The following is a 19,365-nucleotide window of genomic DNA, read 5'->3' as shown; positions in this document are numbered from 1 at the left end:
TTAAATGTTTCCAGGGATGCGGCATCTACAGCCTCTCTGGGCAACCTGTTCCAGTCTTTCACCACCCTCATTGTAAAACATTCTTCCTTATATCTAGTCTGAATCTACCCTCTTTCAGTTTAAAATCATTACTCCCCTGTCCTATTGCTACAGGCCTTATTAAAAAGTCTGTCCCCATCTTTCTTAGAAGGACTCTTTTAAGTATTGAAAGGCCACAATAAGGTCTCCTTGGAGCCTTCTCTTCTCCAGGCTGAACACCCCCAACTCTCTCAGCCTGTCCTTGTAGGTGTTCCATCTCTGTGATCATTTTCATGGCCCTTCTCTGCACCTGCTCCAACAGGTCCATGTCCTTGTACTGAGGACCCCAGAGCTGGATGCAGTACTCCAGGTGGGGTCTCATGAGAGCAGAGGGGCAGAATCACCTCTCTCAACCTGCTGGCCGTGCTTTTGATGCAGCCCAGCATACAGTTGGCTTTCTCAGCTGATGGCTAAAGTTGTGGAATACGATTTCTTAAATAACCTTAAACACCTAGGAAATCTAATGAGTGACAGTCTTTGTTGGCTGTACTGTAGTTTCAACAGTTTTCAACAGTTTTCTATGATAATATGTAAAATAATAATAATTATGATGATGTAACAGTATCTGCTATAGTAGATGCTTTATCTGCTTTAGCAGTGGGTTGGACTACATGATCTCCAGCAGTCCCTTCCAACCCTGACTGTTCTGTGATTCTTCATCAACTGGTTATTTTGCATACTAATATGTGTTGGAGAGGGGAGAGCTTTCACGAGAATTTGCTGATTTATTGCCTTAGAATTATTCAGGGAGAAAGCCTAATCCTGAAAAAGTTTTATTGGGCAAAATTCCTTTGGGATTTTTTTCAGTTGCTTGCCTGCCTACCCCCTCAGCAGCTTCCATCATACATGACCCATCTCTTGTGCTTCTTGGTCAGTACTCTGTAGCTTCTGGGGTCTTCCATGCTGCTTATTTTGGCAGTCAGGCAGGTGGACAGGCATAGGATTAAAGATCTCAGGGTTATCAGGGGCTCAATTCTGTAGGTGTATCTATTCTATAGAAAATTGGTATGCTTTTGGTTTGCTTTCTGTTTTAGAGCAGGTGTGAGTTTCAGGATGTCAGTTTTCAAAATCTGGAGCTGATCAATGTAATGGAATTATTTTCTCTGACCAGTCCTGCCATTGGCACAAGCCTGTTGTGGTGGCCCACCACAGCATTGTGGGCTAGAGCCCCCTCCAGTTCTTCAGGGAGCAGAAATCTTGAGTGGAGGCCAAGAACATAGAATGGGCTCACAGGTCCCATTGATGTCTGCATTGGGAAGCCTTCATGCATGAATATCAGTCCTTAAGAGGTTTCCTACATACTGGATAATGTACCCTGAAGGAATCACTGGTGCAATGCCATCCAGGTGCCACAATGTTTGCCTTTGCCCTAAACCCGCAGAAGAATGACCGACTGAGATAATTAGAGGGACCAGCTTTCAAATGACAGTCAGTAATATTCTTGCTGTGAGTAAAGCTCTCGTGTTGGTTACCTGCCACTGCTTCTCAGGAGCTCTTTGCTTCACAGCCGCAGAGAACTCTGACCATGTTATAAAGTTTTCCTGCTGCTTCGCAAGTCTTGAGAGTGGATTCCACTTACCCATCTTTGATTGCTCATCAGAGACAAAGGAAAAAGATTGCCTTAGGTCTGAAATGGAGAATAATGTTCTTCTGGTTGTTTATTCACAAGGGGAATTCATAAATCAGAAAAGGCAAAATGTGTAAGTTCTTTTGCAATCATCTTTGAATACTATAGACATTACCACGTTTTAGAAAGGAGTGAATACCTCTGTCTCATAAAAAAAAGCGGGGGTGGGGGGGAAGTCACCATCCCAACCTTATTATTACTATGCTTTTCTAAGATTATATTGATAATTGGAAGACTCCATCAGAAAAAGATTGTCTTTTGTGCGGGCACTGTATGTGCAAATTGTGAAAACAATTCTCTGTCTCTAGGAGTTTTTGTCATTAAAAATCCCAACTTGAAAGGGTTTGTGCACAGCGTCTCATCTTTTTATGCCATGTGAAATTAGTGGAAACATTTTCAGGAGATTGAATTAACATTTTTTTCGATCAGGGCTCAAGTATACAGGTCAGACTGTATGGAATACCTCATCTGCATAGAGTGCTGTTAGAAATACTGACTTACTTTTCCTTACTGGGTTCAAAATCTAGGCCAAATGATATTTGTTACTTTTGCCAGCCATCAACATTTTACCCATCTTGAAATCCATGTCATGTACTCAGGCACCAGGATATGGCAAACTCATTCTTCCAACAAAAATGTTGTCCAGGATTGTCAGAATTTGCTACTTGTAGAGAAGGTAACTACAGAGAATGAACTCAAACCAAAATGAAAAATCCGCTTTCTTCAGTTCCAGCAAAAGAATACTAGATTGGATTATAAAGATAGTATGCGTAGGGGGAAGAAAGTGACAAAATATTTTGTTTCAGGGTTAGTATTTATCATGAAATGACATGTCTTCCCTCAGAAACTGTACTCCACAGAAACTGTAAAACCACCTGTAAAAAGGAAAAAGGAGCTTGGCTGTTTCCCTTCACTAACATCTCCTATCAGAGTTATAATTCTTACTGTATTTTTCTTCAGTTTTGATTGTTATAGCAGCTAAGGGAGACGAGGTTGTCTCTTTCACCTTCACATTTTCAATAAATTGATAGCTTAATTTTACTGTTCCTTTTAAAAACCCAATGAATACCACTGTGTCTTTTTCCTGTCCTGTCCTAAACACATAAGTAGGCAGCGGGATCTTTTAATAAGTTGCTGCATTAGTGAACTGCCTCAGATATCATCTCTTTCAGTGTATTTGTGCCTGTGTTTACATGCCTACTGCAGGGAGAAGCCTCACTGAACACCTGTGGCATTGGCCATATCGTTGGGATCAGTGTTTTGTTTGTTAAACACTTCACAATTATACTATTATTTTAAAATACAGCACTGTGTTTAGGTTAGTTACTGTACCTGTAATGCTTCATTCTTGCATCACGAAAGTGTTTCTAAGAAGAGTTAAGACTTGTTTGTTAATCTCATTTTACAGGTGTCTTGGAAGGTTACACTGTTTGATATAAAATAGGTCCAGTATGCTGCCAGCTGGGCAAAACCATGTTTCATAAAACAATTATAAGAGAGGGAGGGAAAGGAGCCGGCAGTCTTCTGTAGGTTTTCTCTTGATTGCAGTGGTTGACAGTCTGTTCCGTATAAGAATCGCAGAGGTCTGTTCTAGGTGACATCTTTTACCAGTGCAGCAGTAGTGGAATGGGAGAGTCATCACTGTCCTCTACGGCCCAGGTGGAGAACTCTTATTCTGCAGTAAGTGCAGTCTCCTATCCAGACAATACTTCTCCCTAGTTTCTGCTTGTTTAATTTACTGTTTGTTATGGTTGGATGTTTTGTACATCAGTGGGTTGGGTTTGTTTGTGCATAGATTTTAGTGTTTTAATGACTGAGATGGGTCGAATTTTGATACTTAAAGAGAAAGCAAACTGACTATTAGTTAGGACTGGATCTTTTTTCCTGTGGCTGGCAGCGAGGCGTTTTCAATAAATGCTCTTCCTGAAAGTCATGTCATTTGTCATCTGGATCCATCTGCATTGCAGGTAGTGTATCTCCAGGTCAGGGTTGTTGTGTTGGGGTTTTTTTACCTTTCCAATTTATTCCTATTCAGGCACTTCTCATCAATCTACTTTAAATACAATTTTAGCATAGCTTACATAATGCCAAAGGCTATTGTGTGTTTGTGCTCCAGCATTCATGTTTATTAAATTCACCTTTCTCTTTTAAGACATAGCCTTTCTTTCTAAAATTGCATTTCGAGTTTGTGTATTGAGGGAGGGCAAGAAATAGCCCAGCCATCCGCTCTTCCCTTAGGTGTTATTTTCATTACCTGCAATTTACTGTTGTATGCTATCTTATTCACCTCTGTATAATTGCAGAGAATGAATCTGTACAAATATTAGTTCAAACTGATCTTTCCAGGGCAGTAGTGGCAGCCCTGTAGTTCAGGTTATTTAAAACATGCAACGTGCTTTAGGGAATAGACTTGCTTTTCCTCTCATTAGATCTTTCCCTGGCTTCTTAGCATCCTCACTGAAAGCTGTCAGCCAAGACATTTCAGATACTACACTGTCGTTTCTTTTTCCCAGTGACCTCAGTTTTGTTCTTGGAAGGTGAATAGCAGTTTTCTGATTAAACTCAAAGCTGGATCTCATTAATAGAGGGTGCTCAGGGAGGTGGTGGCATCGCCATCCCTGGAGGTTTTTAAAAAAATGCATAGATGCGGTGCTTAGGGACGTAGTTTAGTGGTGGACATGGCAGTCCTGGGTTAATGATTGGACTTGATGATCTCAAAGGTCTTTTCAGCCTAAATGATTCTGTGATTCTATACAAAGCATATCTACAGTACCTGTAGAGTTTTGTGTTGTTCCCTTGAACACTGAGAGTCTGTTGGACTGTTTGCTCTTAAGTGCTTAGTTCTATATATCCTGTAATACACCCATCTTCCAATGTGTTATCTGACTGGTGATTTATGTTTTTAAACTTATTCTGAGTGAAACATTCAGAAGACTTGATTTCTACAATTTTTCTTTGTTTCATATACCCCTGAAGTTCTAACAATTGGAGATATATTTGGATGAAGTGTGCTAATTAAAACAGAGCAAAAATACAATTATGTGGTCATGCTCAGGATTTGGCTGGAGTTTAGCTTAACACTTATCTACATGGAATTCAGAGAAAAAAAAAAAGTGTGTGTTCCTGTTGTTTTCTTTCAGTTATTCTGCTTGTATAATCTGCCTTGTAGCTGTGACACTGATGTTTTAGTTCTGTGTGACACCCAAAAGGAGGATGCTATTCACAGAATCTGGAAGGGACTTCTGGAGGCTGGAAGGGACCTATGGAGTTCTCCAGTCCAATGTCCTGCTCACAGCACAGTCAGCTGTGAGGTCAGGCCAGGTTGATCAGGGCTTTATTCATTTGGGTGTTGAAGATGCCAAGGATGGAGACTGCACGTTTCTGGATTGCCTGGTATTAGAAGGCTGTGATTAGGCCTCTCCAAAGCCATCCCTTTTCCAGGCTGAACAAGACCAGCTTCCTCAACCTCTCCTCACAGGACAAGTGCTCCATCCCAGTGCCCAGACCTCTGCCCTCCTTTGGGATGCTCCAGTTGATCATCTTTCTTGTACCAGGGTGCTCAAAACTGGATGCAATTTTCTGTATGGGTTCTCACAAGTGAAGAGAACAGGAAGGATGTTAATCACTTCCCTTGGTCCAGTGGCCAAGTTCTTATTGGTACAGCCCAGGGCACTGTTGGCTGCCTTTGCTGCCAGGGCACACTGCTGGCTCATGTCCAGCTCGCTGTCCATCAAGAATCCAGGTCCTATTTGGCCAGATGGTCCCCAGCCTGTGTTGTTGCAGGGAAGTCTTCCTTCCCAGGTGCAGGGCTTTGCGTTTGTCCTTGTTAAATTCCATAAGGCTCCTACTGACCTGTCAGGGTCCCTCTGGACAGCAGCCGTGCCCTGAGTATATTGGCTGGTCCCCCCAGCTTGTCATCTCTGCAAATGTGATAAGGGTGCATTCAGTTGTCTCCTCCAGGTCATTGATGAAGATGTTGTTACCTCTTGCCGAGGTGCAAATATTTATCATGTGACTGAAGAGGGATGGAAGAGAAAAATATTAACTAATAATGTTCTGGAAAATAGAGTGGTAAAAAGTTTTTTTGTTGTTCTTTTTAAATCCCTAAGCCAGAACTGTTGGACGGACATGAGTGTCATAGATTTTAATGTACAGTGGTCATTTAGATAAACCTTACTGAAGCAAATAGGACCAACAATTCAGGAAGGTCTTGTTCATTTACTGATTTTTAAGCTAGTTTGCCAGCCAGGATTTGAAAAGAAAATAAAGCATTTGGTTCTGTAATTATTTGTGCAACTGCAAATTCAGTCTCTGCTTTCAGCCATCTGCCCTGCAGGCATTACTTTTAGTGCCATTTAGATCATTGGCATAGTGTATGATCCTCTGCATCTTTTTGTGTTTTGTGGCTGATTTGGTGCTGATAATTCTGAATCAAGTATTTGTGTTCGTATTCCTGCCTTTTTTTCCTTATCCTTTTTCTCTCTCTTTTAGGTTTTCTAAGGGGCAGGGGAAGCAGTGCTGCATTCCTGGACAGACATGCTTTTATTTGCTCTGTGAGATTCACTGTGAAACAATTTTATTTATCTGAAGCTTTACATAAAAAAACGCAGTCTTCATTTCTGCAGCAGTTCCTGGTGTCTGTACTTTCCTGGTCGGTTCAGTGGTAACTGATAGGCGCACTGGTAATGGTAAGCTGTTGCCCTCTCTGCTGTATGAACATGGCGTGGGAGAAATACAGGAGCTGCTGCTGTTGGCAGTAGAAGGGCAAGCTAAGACTGAATGTCCTTGGGCTGCTCTTTAATGAAGAGGACAGCCAGACTTCTGCTTGTTTAGATGGCTTGGGAAAGACGTTACTCATTTTACCATAAAGATAGCTGCAGGTTTTACTCTAAATCAGAAGACTGAGCAACTGCTCTGGGATCAGAAAACCTTGATGATTCCTAGCATTAAGTGGAGCCCTCACAGTCTTTCAGAGTAATTTGTTTCTTTTAGAAGTCTTTGATTAGGGTGTGTGTCTGATATAGTAATGTTCTCTCAAGTGGCTTCTAGTGAACTCAACATATGGCATACATGGGGGAACAGACCTTATTTTATGTGGGGGCTTTGCAGGTCGTGGCACTTTATAGAGCTTGCTGGCTTTGCTGGTTAAGAATACATTGAATTTCACTGATTTGAAGAACCTGTGCCATTCCCTCTGGAGCATGACTTCAGCCTGCAGGTCCCTGACCCTGGTAATGAGCTTTCACAGTAGCATTTCAACAGTGCTGCTGGAAAGCTTGTTCCTAATGGCTTAACAGTAACGTTATCCAGAGCAGTTGCGTTTTATTGGAACTACAGAGACCTTATGGAAGTATAGAGATTTTAGAGGAGTGTAATTGGGTGAATATGACAAATGGTATCCAATAAGCCAAGTGCTATCTCTTTGCAGGAATTTTATTTCATATGTTTTTAGGGACTTTTTAATGTGCAAATGGCACATTACACCCATTCTTGCCCTTTTGAGTCAGCCATGCTTTGAAAGATCCCATAATCTGTTTCTCTTGACACAGCAACATACCAGCTTTCTTAACAGCAAGAGCGCTTGGAAAAGATCTGAGTGATCTTGAAGATTAGTCTTGTGTGGTCTATTTTTATTTATTTATTTTATTGTTATCTGGCTTGATCATCCATTGTTTCTGAACTGTAGTTGACAATAATGGCAGAAGAAACTCAAGATGAAAATACTTCCTCTGCTTTTCCATTGTTTCTGGTTTAGTGTTGTAAATGGGGGTAGTATTATTTTTAAAAGCAAATTCTTCACCTTTTTATAATGTGAACTGTTTGTTTCAGGAATTTTCCCTAACTTATGTGCATTCATTTTGCTTGTGCAAAGGTCCCTGATTTCACATAGAGGTTTTGGGTGCTACTGTTAGTAATGTATTATCATGAAGCAGCAGAAAGAGAAAATGCAAGGGTGACACTTCTAAACAGCATATGAAAGTTTAGTGGTAGTATGTGTCTGCTTGTTTGCTCAGCAACACTTCTCACTGCAATTAGTGCTGGGCTGCAGAGATGTGATAGATACGATTTTGGACCTCTGTCTTGGTTAAAAAGTTATTAAAATGGAAAATGTTATTTTATGAAGCATTGTCAGGAAGGACAAAAGCATTGCCTCGTTTGTTGGCAGAAACGAAAGAGCTGTTTTACTGTGTTAGACTTTTCCTTTAAAAAAAACACTTAATTAAATCTGTGACTACATGTACCTTGCACATTCTGATTGAAAACATTTCTTCTTAATTTTTACCCCTGCAATGGCTTACTGAAATGTAAGCAGTTTGCATGTTCAAAGAGTAAAGGTGAAGTACTTGCTGTGAAATGTGTTATTTGAATTAGGCTTTTCCAATTTTACTTAGATCCATGTGGAAATACAGTAGAGTTTCGCAAGATGTTGATTTACAGCATCTTCTGCCTTCATCTCAGAAGTAAGTTATGAAGCTCCATGTAATCATGCAGCTTCATCCTTGAAACCTGGTTGGTCTTGGGTTTCTCTTAAAATGATTTTTAAGGAATACAGATTATGAAGTGCTTAGAATACTAAAATTATTGCTTATATTTTTGTCTTCTTTATCGCATGTAGCAGCATAGAAAGCCTGGCTATTTTTTTGTAAATTGAATTTAATGTTGAAACTGTATCTGTAAAATAGATTTGGTATCTTAAAAAGGTGATATGAAAAGTAATACTTCAACAAAAAGGTGATTGTTCATTTAACATATTTCCCTTTAGAAAATAGGAGGTGGGGATATTTGAATCAAATGTCATGTTTAAAACTTTAAAATAATGTTATCAAAATTTAATATTTGAGTCTTTATGGAGCCATGGTGCAGACTGCTAATATGAATCTGTACGCTATATAGCTATAGGCTTGGCTTCTTAAGCCCAACATCCAGTAAGCTCTAATAGGTTGCTTGTGTTGTGTATAGATGGATGGCTCTTCCCTGGATAATTATCTGCAAGGAAATACATACAAGCTCTGACTTGTTAACTGAATTTGGCCTAGACTGTTATTGCAGACCTGAAGCACTGTTTACAATATTATATATAGTGTAAAATTGCTTTTTGTTTTAAATGGCTCAAAGCCATAGCCAAGATGCCAGGTGGATACATTATACTTGATCAAATAGGAGTAAAAATGAACCTTACTGGATCTTCAGGATACTTCAGCATGCTCAGCAGATTGCTAATATGTATGCATTCTCATCAATAATTCAATTTTCATTAATTATGAAGTTACATTTCTCTATTAAGACTGACTGAGTTTCATGCTGCTGCTGGGATTTTCTAGCATCACATCAAACATGTAGGCAGAATTGTTCTAACAGCTTTGCTCTCCATGAGGTTATTTCCTGTGGTGGTCCTGCGATGTTGCACCTGTAGTTTCCACTGTACTGGGCCTTTAGTTTCTGACCCTCCCAGTTATTTGGACCACTGAGCAACAAAAGCATGGCCAGTTCTGAAACTGGGCAGGGTAGGCTGGGTCCTTGCCAAATGCACAAGTCTCCCAGAGGGAGGAGGAATTGATTTTTGTTATTTTCAAAGACCAGGAAAGGCAAAGGCAGAGCTTCTGCTCCTAGACTTTTGTGTTTTCTGAAAAGTGTAGGTTCTCTGGATTTCAGCTCTTGGACCCTGAAGCATCTGTCAGAGTGCATGAACTGCCAGATGCTGCAGCAAGATCATCTGCTAAATCTTTCTGCAGGGCTTCACTGAAATTTAAGAAAAAGGGTCAGTGGTGGTTACACACTTAGAGTCCAATGCAGGTGTTTCTCAAGGCAGCAAGAGTGAGGGCCTGATGGAGTTGGTAAAGAAACGGAGCTTGTTTTATGTATGTATGCATTTCTTAAAACTTTGGTGTCTCTTAATGGCAAATTTGGGAGTCACCCAGTCTCAGGAGAGTTCTTCCATTGAAAATTAGGAAATGTGAAATACTGGCTGCTAATCAGCAACTCTAGGGACCACTGGTTCTGTAGAAAATATTAACAAAGTACAGAGTCTCCAAGTGGAGTGGTCTGCTGTTACAGCAGAAGAATATATAGGCGAAATTGGATCCTCTTTTTATTTGCACTTCCATAACCATTATTTAGGCATCAAGAAAGGACAGAACTGCAGCTTTTCAGTGATACTGGCATCAAGTAACTGATGAAACAGAGTTGGTGGTAATGAGGCCTTTTTTACAGTGGGAAGGATTCAGGAGAGCGGTGCAGCTGGCTGCTGGGAGTAAGGCATTGTTGTACAAGTCCAGTAATCTGGAGAGGGAGGTAATTGTTGAAGTAACTGTGTTCTGCTGAACTTCGGTGTCGGTGAAGAAAGTTGGAGTCAATTTTAGTTGTTGAATGTTATAGCTTAAATAATGCAAGGCTTGTAGTTATTGCATATTTACAACAGGATTGTGGAAAACTACTCAGAACTTTATAAAATACGGAGAGAATGAAGGACCTGGAAGTTCCAGACGAGCTTGTCAGCTGGTTTTCAAGGCATGCTGCTCTTGGTGTCAGCTCTGATTCATATATTCAGAGGCTTTAAAAGCGACGTCTTGCAGTAGAAGGACAATATGGAGAGGTGTTCTAGCATTACAGCATCCATACTTTTTGAATGGAGTTTCATGTTTTTGGTAGTCCTCTGGTGTGTCTGATAGTTGCTTTGCATTCATGGAGTGGTGAATCAATGCAAATCACACCCTTCCTCTTCCTGGTGTTTGCTGTGGTGTCACTGAAATTGCCACCTTTACTATAGTAGGGTTGGGAATAAAGAGACCTGAGGGAGCTATGCTTTTTTACCTGAACCTGAATTTAGCTTGTTGTGGTTTACCAGGGAGTCACAGTTAAGGTCTGGAACCTGACAGAGAGTGTTTGCCTGCTCCCTTGTTCTGTGCAGGGTTTTATGCCAGGATATGGTGTGATGGGAAAGCAGGGTATGTGAGAATCATCCGGTGTGCTTGGACACCTTGGTTGTGAATTATAGCCCGTCTAGCATAATACTGAAAAACATTAAATTCACCTAAAACTAATTACTGAACTTCTGGTTTATGGGAATGTCTGAGAAGTGTGTCTGTAGCTTATTTAATATGTGTGAGGGGAGTAAGCATAGTCTGATTTATAAAGCAGAAGATGAGAGAAGAGATCAGAGTTTTCTCCTTAGCTCAGCAAATGACTGGTAGATTGGAGTTATATTGGCTCTTGACCTCTGGGTATTACAGCTGTATATGCATTGCTGCCCCTGCCGTTCTTGTGGTCTGTATTAGGATCATTACATGATTTTGGCTTTTTTCAAGCATTGTCTTAAATGAGGAGGATTTGTTCAGGCCATTAAGCCTGCAACTTTATGTTTAGGCATCTTTTACTCAATCATTTGGCCACAGATATCAGTTAGGGTTGTTTTACTTTATAGCAGGCCAGCTAATATGTAATGCAGTTGTAGTGAAGCTCTCTTGAAAAAAAACCCCTGATATTGTTTATAGAGGAGGAATGTGTCTTCTTTTTATAACTTGTTTCTGTAATTTATCAATTGAAGAATGCTTAGTGTAAAGCAGAATATTTTTTGTTACTGTGAGGGTTTATTTCTTTAATTTTTTTGTGGGCTATGAGTAATGCATTACCTCTACAAGAGATTAATTTTGTATCCAGCGTACTTGTACAGAATAGTTTCCTTCTGTGGAATATCAGCCTTTTGTAACATATAACCTGTGTATAAATTTTAAAAGGGTGATGCCACCAGTAATGCTTAATTATAGGTCTTTGATAATGCTGGCATTGGAAAGGTGGTGTTCTGCATGCCTTTATTAGATGTCATACCTAACTGTATTATAATGTTACTGTCTTCTAAAGAGTATATATTAATACATGGGAAGTCACGTTTTTTATGAAATTTCTATTGCAATACAGTTGGGTTGTATGTAGGTCAGAATCCAGGTTCATTTGTCCTGGTTTCTTTTTTTTCTTTTTTCTTTCTTTTTGATTGTTAAGAGCGATTATAAAAAAAGGAGAGCTAATCTTTTACAAAAATATGTTGTAAGAGAAAATGAATTCTACTTGTAAGAGGCTGGTTTTTTTGTTCTATAGCACTGTTTTCCTTGTAGATGACATATTACAGTTTAAAAGATTTCATTATCTGTAGTCATTGTTTAACCATAATGTTCTTACAATAGAGACCTTTGTTCTCCAGAAAAAATAAAACGTAGTCAGTAATTTGATAAAGTACTTCACAAAAATAATTTTCTGATTTCAATGCCATTAGTTTTTAACTTCTAATTAATGAAAATGATTGCATGCACAGGAGCTAATCTTTCAGCTAGCAACAATTAGCAGAAAGAAATATGGCAGTGAGCAATACTGTTTGTCTTGCCAGTCTCTAAAAGTTGGAGTGCATGGCAATGAGCGTGACTTTTCAGATATTTAGGAATAAATTCTGGTTTTCAGTGTGTGAAAGATTAGACAGTTAGTTTTCCTAACGTAATTTTAAATACTGCTGGGTGGCTAAGCAGCTCTTTTACACTCACTTTTTATATGTTTTATATGCAAATTTTCAATCAAACCCCATTGCTGTGTATGTTGACATTTTGCATTCGAAGATAGAGAAGAAAACAAGCTGTAGACTGGATTTTGCATTTCTTTGTGAACTGGCTGAATAATACATATATTTTTGTTGACGTTTATGTGAACCACAATTTTTCAGTTTTTCATGCAGTGCATTTAATACTCTTGTGCCAACTTTTGCAGGTTAGGGCAGGCAAACTTCTATGGAACATAGCGGGAGTTCTATATGTATAACTTCTGCAACAGTTTCTTCCAGTGACTGCTGTTAAGTGGTGTTTTGAGTGATAAATTTGTTCCAATTAATTATTCTTTGTCTTTGCAGTGTTCTGGATGATGAGGGGAGCAGCCTGCGTCAGCAGAAGCTTGACAGGCAGGTAAGATTTTGGAGGGAGCCTTCTTGCTCTCTGAAGTCTAGATCTTGGCATAACAAAATCACTGACACATGTATCTGGTAATTGATAGAAAATTGCATCCTTTGATTAGGGAATGCAAAAGAGAGATCTGTGAAGGTTACAGCTTGCTTAGAAGTCTAACTTCCATTAAAATTTTAGTTAGTGACTGTGGTTTGAGTGATAACTCACTTGCTTTGCCTTGGACTTGTTTTAAGCTGATTTACACGGTTTTTATTACTCCTTTGATGGACCAGAAAGGACAGGTGGTTCTGCCAGACATGCCAGCCAACAGAGGTTTACCACAGTGTTTTTAGTTGTTTGGGGTTTTTTGTTGTTTTGTTGTTGTTGTTGTTGTTCCATCGATTTAGCCCTTGTGGTTGTAAAATACTTGTTACTGTATTCCAACATGACTTGTACAAGAAAAAGTGATTCGGAATCTCTTCCATGAAACCTTAGGGAACGCTGCCACCATGTTCTAATGGGGTTTGAGGTTTCCACTTTTCCTTTGATTTTTCTGTGGTCCCCTTTTCCCAAGACTTTGTTATGTTTATAGTTAAACTTCGTGAGTTTAATTTTATGTTTTTCTATAAATTTCTTTTCCCATTGTTTTATCAGCTTGCATGTCTAGCAGCATCTCATTTTCAAATTCAAATACTTTTAATTTATGCTGTAATCCTGTACTAGATTCGGATTGCTTTGAAGTCATGTTGAGGTGTTTCACACAATTTATGGAGATGAGAGTCCACTCTCCATTTTTATTCTTCAGTTTTAGTGCATCTGTTTTCCAGAAGCACAAAATCACTGTACAGGAGGAGGGAAATGGTAAAGTAATGGATAAATAAAATTAACAGTTTAGTTGCTTGAAGTTGTGGAAGAGGGATCAAAGAGAGAGATGCCTATGGTGTCATTGGATGCTGAAGGTTTTGGTTTTCAGCAGGTCTAGCTGAGAAATTCAAGTGTTTAATTAAAGTTCATCTTGTATAGTTGTTAAATTAGGTTAATGTTGAGCATTATCGCTTGATTCTATTTTGCAGATTACCTGCTTTTAATTTACAGAAACTTAAATTGGCATCTCTGCCTGATGCCCTTGCTTACCCTCCCATTGCTTCACAGCCAGTACTCACACTGTTTTCCCAACGGTTATTTCCAAGCAAGCTCTGACAGCTGGTAGACTGCTTAGAAAGATCTATTCTAATTATTTGCTGTTTTCAGCAGAAGATGTTTTAGCAGTGAGCTGGTTGTGGTTTTTTGGAAAGATTTCATATAACCTGATATCCCAATATCCCACTTGCCAACTGTTGCCACTGGAAAATTGGAGAAGGTATAAAGATATCCATTGTGTTTCTTCATAGGTTGCTACTGTTTGGAGTCCAGTAACGGATGCTTTTCTTTGTATTTTCCTCAGCGAGCACTGCTAGAACAGAAGCAGAAAAAAAAGCGCCAGGACCCATTAATGGTTCAGTCCAATGTGGACAGTCGCCCAAGAACGCGCAGAATGAAACATTCGGAAGAACAAGCACCGTTGGTTGAATCGTATCTTAACAGCAACAGCAGCATCATATATCATGGTATACGAATATTATCTCTTGCATATATGTTTACTGCAAGTCATAGTATGATGCTCTTCTTGTTGAATTTATGCTAACGGGAACAAAGGTGTTTTTTTCTGGATTTTTTTTTAGTAGATAATTAATATCCTTCACTTGTGTTTGGGGATAAAAACATCAGAACTTGCAATGCAAGCCTAACAGGAGGGAGCAAGGTAACTAGCTGCCATCTGCCATTTCACTGCTGTGGGGAAGAGAGAGTGGCTTGTCCCTGTTGCCATGAATATTTAAGTGTCTTCAGTCTTGGTTTCTCCTGAAGTAAAGCTTATGTGTTCCACTCTGTGTATTCCTCTGCACGTAAATTTGCTTAAGCCTACACAGTGTTAGTGATAAATTTGAAACTTGTTAACTAATTTCAGCTAAGTCTGAATATAATAATTTCAAAGATACTGTGTTTCTGCAAGGTTCATTAAAATAGGTGGGTAGGTAGAGAAGAACATTTCAAGCTTGTACAATATAGCCTGTGCTTTCTTATTAAAGATTAGAGAATCCAGAAGGGACAGAGACACTTCAGGTCTCACAGCCATAGGGGAAAAAAAATTAATGCTGTTTCATTTATTGTTAGACTTCAAAGAATTTAATCATCAGACATAAATCCTAAGGAAACCAGTAGTTATTTAGTTCTGTGCTCACATGGGCCATGCTTGTTGGCCCCTAATGAGGGTAATGCATACTTTTCCTCAGGATTTCCTAGAGGGAGCTTGGGTAACCCTTGTTCAACGTTTTATCTCTTGTAGATCTCATTTCAGGTTGCTAACACATGCAAGAGCTAGAACAGTAATTTTTAAACTTTCTTGTTCTGCAGATTGTTGGGTTTGAGTCATAAGGGATTCATAAGCCTCAATAGCAAAAGGCTTCCTTCCCTCAGTAGTGATGAGTATGTGGAACGAGCTGAAATCTACTGGTACTGGGAATGCAGTTGGCTCTTTTCAGGTTGGGAGTGCTACTAGGTGGCAGAGTACTTAAGGTTTAATGTCTAAAACCCAAAACCTAAGAAGCCTTTGTGAATCTACCTCTGGAAAAAAACACCAAACTAACCAGTATCCTGCTCTTAAACAAACAAACGAAGACTTAATGCATCATTCAGTTCAGAACTCTATCAAGTATACTGCACATGCTATACCATTTCATTTTCAGTTGGTGGTCACGTCTTTCAACAAGGAGACGGCAGGTATTCACTAGACTAACTGATCACGCTGCGAGAAGTGCAGGTTTCAGGGTCTCTACCCCTGGTTTGCAACTGGTGAAACTTTTTGGTGTGGTTACACCTACAGGATTTATTTTTAGAAACTGGAAATTGCATTGATTAAATGTTAAGGTTTCATTAATAATGGACCTTTTTAATCTTGCTTCTGCAAGCAGATAGGCTATCATAAGTGATTTCAAATGGAGAATTATTTTTTCTCTTACTATTATTTTAATTATGTTTTTTGAATAAATATTAAAAGCATTAGTAATATTTCTCTCTCTTTAGTGTCTATTTCTTAGGGCCTGGGAAGAAGATTTTAAAGAGGAAACTAAATTTCTTTCTAGTCTGACCTAAGAATTTAATTTAATGCAGAATTTTTGTTTTGTTTCTTTACTTTTTAATCGGAGAAAACAGAAAATTTCTCTTTCCTCTTTCACTCAGTAGCTTATTGAAGGTACAAGAACTGCTTTAAGAAATAGTGTCTTATGGTACAGAGGTGCCGTCATATGCTAAAGCTTCTGTATTGTCAGTTGAACAAAGTTTTAATTTTCAGAGATCAGAGAAACAGACATTATTGTCCCATAAATGGTAGCAAATCTCATATCTGCACTAATTTTGCAACAGTTTGCACCAGAGTGGACTTTCAGATTGAAGTGAGGTTAACTGTGCTCTTAAGGTAAAAGTGACCCTTCCTGTAATATTCAGACCACACCATTTACTGGAATACTTACTAATTTATTTTCCTTAAATCAGTTTGTTCTAAATTTGTCTCTCAAACCCTTTCAATATTTCACAAGGTTTCAGAGAAGCAAAAAAAATATACTAATGTTTCTCATATTCACTCTGGAGTTTGTTAATCCCTGGGGACAGCTGTCCTTGAAATAAACCGTGCAGTTAGCAAAAGCTGATTTAGAAGAATTGAATTACCTAGCAAAGTGTTTGATTGCCTTGTAAAATCCTTTGTTAGGAACAGTGCTTTTGAAAATATTGTAAGAACTCCAGAAGCGTCCTTTTTTGGTGTGGTCTTCTCTGGGAATGTGCTTAGTGTCTTCGGTTACACTGTTTGCATGGTACATAGTTCAGTTTTGATGGCCATTTTCAACTATGGTATTCAGCTTCAGGGTTGGCACTTTTTTCCCCTTCAATGAAAACATTTGTATGTGGCAGCGTCGGATGCATGAGACAGCTGGGCTGTTTCTAAAGAACTATTTTGCGCTTTTCCGTTCATTTGTTTCTGTTATGGGCATGCTGATTTTAAGTTAAGAATGACTCTTTGATGGGAGTTGACGGTCTGCTGAATGAACTACATTGCTTGGATGAGCATGTTTGTGAAATCAATTCCTGTACTGCAAATGCTACAAAAAGAACACTTATTTCCACCTATCCTCTTCTACTCTCTTTTTTTAGCTTGTACTAATTCTGTGTAGCACAAAAGTACTTGTTGATTTCAACAAATAATTGGATGCCTGTGTGGAGATATCTCTATGGTATTTTGGGCAAAGTAGGTCAGAGATAACATCTCAGCAATTCTGAGATATTAGGCTTTCTGCATTGGGAAATTTTCTTTCATACGCTGCCATAGCTTATTCTGATGCAGTTGTATGTGCTGCAGTGGTTCCCTGATGGGCAACTCGTCTCTGGAATAAAAATGCATTTCATTCCTGAATAATTATCAGCGTGGAGTAGAAAGTCAGTCACTTTTGTTCTGATATAGAACATTGGCCTGGTGAGCTGTTTGTAGGTAGATACAGTGGAACAGCATATTTTGCTAGTTAAGCTGATCATAAGTTTTTCCATATAAAGGAGCCCTTGGCTGCTTTTGAACCTCTGCAGGGAGTTGCTACTAGCCCTCTGGCTGCACATGTATTTTGCTTCATCTAGTTTGGAGCCAAGGGGAAATGCAAATAAATCTAAGATGTGATAGGATGGAGGGATGTTAATTAAGGGCTGTGACTGAGCTCAGCTGGGGCAGCTCACAAAGGGGATAATATAGATGCGGCTTTTCCTACACTTGAATTGCTTGGGATTGAAGATGCCAGGGCCAGTTCAATTCAGTATGAAACAGAGCAGGTACAGGGCTTTTTGAGTTTCTTTTTTGTTAGTTTAATAAATAGCAAGATGGTTCTGCTGAAAGAGTGTGTCCACAGAGCAGGGAGGATTATTGCCAGGATCACTGATTTTTTCTTGGATACCTTCAAAGCAGAGGGATGACACATTGATAAGGTGCAATGGTATCTCTGTTCCCTGCTAACCGTTACTAGCAATTCCTCTTAGGTGTTGTGAGACAAAAAAGATGGGAGATGGGTGCTCTTTCACTGAGCAAGTGGCTCTGCAGAATTTACCAGGGTGCAAGTCTGCAGCCAGCATATTTCTTCTCAGTTCCTGCCCATATTTTACCTACAGTTTTCAGATCCTGTAGCTTGGGAACGATTTGTACATAGTATATCTTTTTAAAACCTGTTGGGTTTTGGCATAATGCTTAATTAACTAATAACCACAGAAGTATTTGAGTTATCTGTGGGAACTGACAGAAATTAATTTGAGCAGTCCAACTTGAGATAAAGTGAACCCTTGGCACTCTGGTCCATGAGTGGTCAGTTTGAGCTGGAGTGTTAGCCAGTGGTAGTGCAGTGCTTGCCTGTCAGCATCTGTACATCAGGTAGGACCAAGCGTGCAGGAAATTGCTTTTGTTACTTGGAAAGGATTATAGAGATCTATTTCATGGGAACAGAACCTCTTGTTTTACAATCTGCACATCTAGGAACATAGGCGTACTAATAGGAGAAACAGTTTCATGGCAGCATTTCTAGACAAGTCCGGGACAAAGCTGAGTATATGGAAGTAACAAAAAATCTTCGTGTAAAATGGATGCACTGTCTTCTTTTTTTTTTTTCCCTCTTTTTCCTTTCTCTGCTCTGAAATGAAGGTATGAATGTGGTTTGGGATCACATTTCCAGGTTAGAGCCTAAATTATCCAGGCCATTTCAAGCAATAGGTATCCTTCCATTCACTTCCATGATCTTTGGCTCCAGTTGTTATTATTACAAATAATGCCCCTCGCAGTACCAAATACAACTTCATTGCTGTTTCATCATTATAAATAGCAAAATAAGAATAACAATATTTTGTATTGCGGTTAAGTTTACATTGTATATAAAAGACAACAGTCATTTATTCACTGGAATAAATTTAATCCCTCTGTGTAGAAGAGATCACTTACAAATTTGTCTTCTCTTTCTTGTGCTCTTGCCTATTTTTGATTCAATGTCCTTCGTAAGGACATACTGCTTCCTGTTTGTTTGAAGTTCTTATTAAATTTCACTTGCCATTCTGTAATGCCTCACAGTCACATCTGCTGGTTTGTTTTCATGTATATCTCTACACCACTTATTTTGTGAAGTTTGTTGAAAACCTGAACAAACATTTTAGCCTGATATGACATTGCAGAATTCTGCTGTGAGTACAGTTCTTTTCAGTCTGGATTGCAAATACATACTGAGCATTCCTGGAGCCAAGTAGCATGCAGAGATACTAGTTACTGCAAGAATTTAATTATGTTATTTAATTACATTTAATGCAAATGATAAAAGCTCATTTTTACAGAGAAAAGTAATTGTATTTCTGTGAAAATGGTGGATTTCCATTGGGGAGCGATTTTTATTTTCACAGCGCTGAGGAAGGCAGAGATTTGAATGAGTGCCAGATCTGCTTTCATTAATATTACCATACTTTGTTGCAGCTGTGCCTTTTTTTTTTTTTTTTAAAGACTTGAAATTAAAAATGTTTTCAATTAGATACTCTCACAGTAATTTTCATGGCAACTTCCAATTTAGAAATTTAGATTAACCATGTGTGAAAAGGCAAAATTACTTTCTTACTTTCTTTCTTTGACATTTGGCAGTGCAT

The 19,365-nt window shown here is 38.9% G+C and overlaps 1 protein-coding gene across 7 annotated transcripts in view; it reads left to right on the top strand.

Moving 5' to 3' along the window:
* TUB (TUB bipartite transcription factor) overlaps positions 1–19,365 on the top strand; it is a 164,889-nt gene that overhangs the window by 102,300 nt on the left and 43,224 nt on the right. For all 7 annotated transcript variants that reach the window (XM_056353732.1, XM_056353733.1, XM_056353734.1 and 4 more), the window contains exons 2-3: positions 12,594–12,645; positions 14,069–14,231. In XM_056353732.1, the coding sequence (XP_056209707.1) occupies positions 12,594–12,645; positions 14,069–14,231 (215 nt within the window). The remainder of the gene's footprint in view (positions 1–12,593; positions 12,646–14,068; positions 14,232–19,365) is intronic.

This window comes from Falco biarmicus, chromosome 10 (genome assembly GCF_023638135.1).
Source record: "Falco biarmicus isolate bFalBia1 chromosome 10, bFalBia1.pri, whole genome shotgun sequence".
Classification (NCBI taxonomy): domain Eukaryota; kingdom Metazoa; phylum Chordata; class Aves; order Falconiformes; family Falconidae; genus Falco; species Falco biarmicus.
The sequence above is the reverse complement of the archived record's forward strand: the minus strand, read 5'-3'. Positions and strand labels throughout refer to the sequence as shown.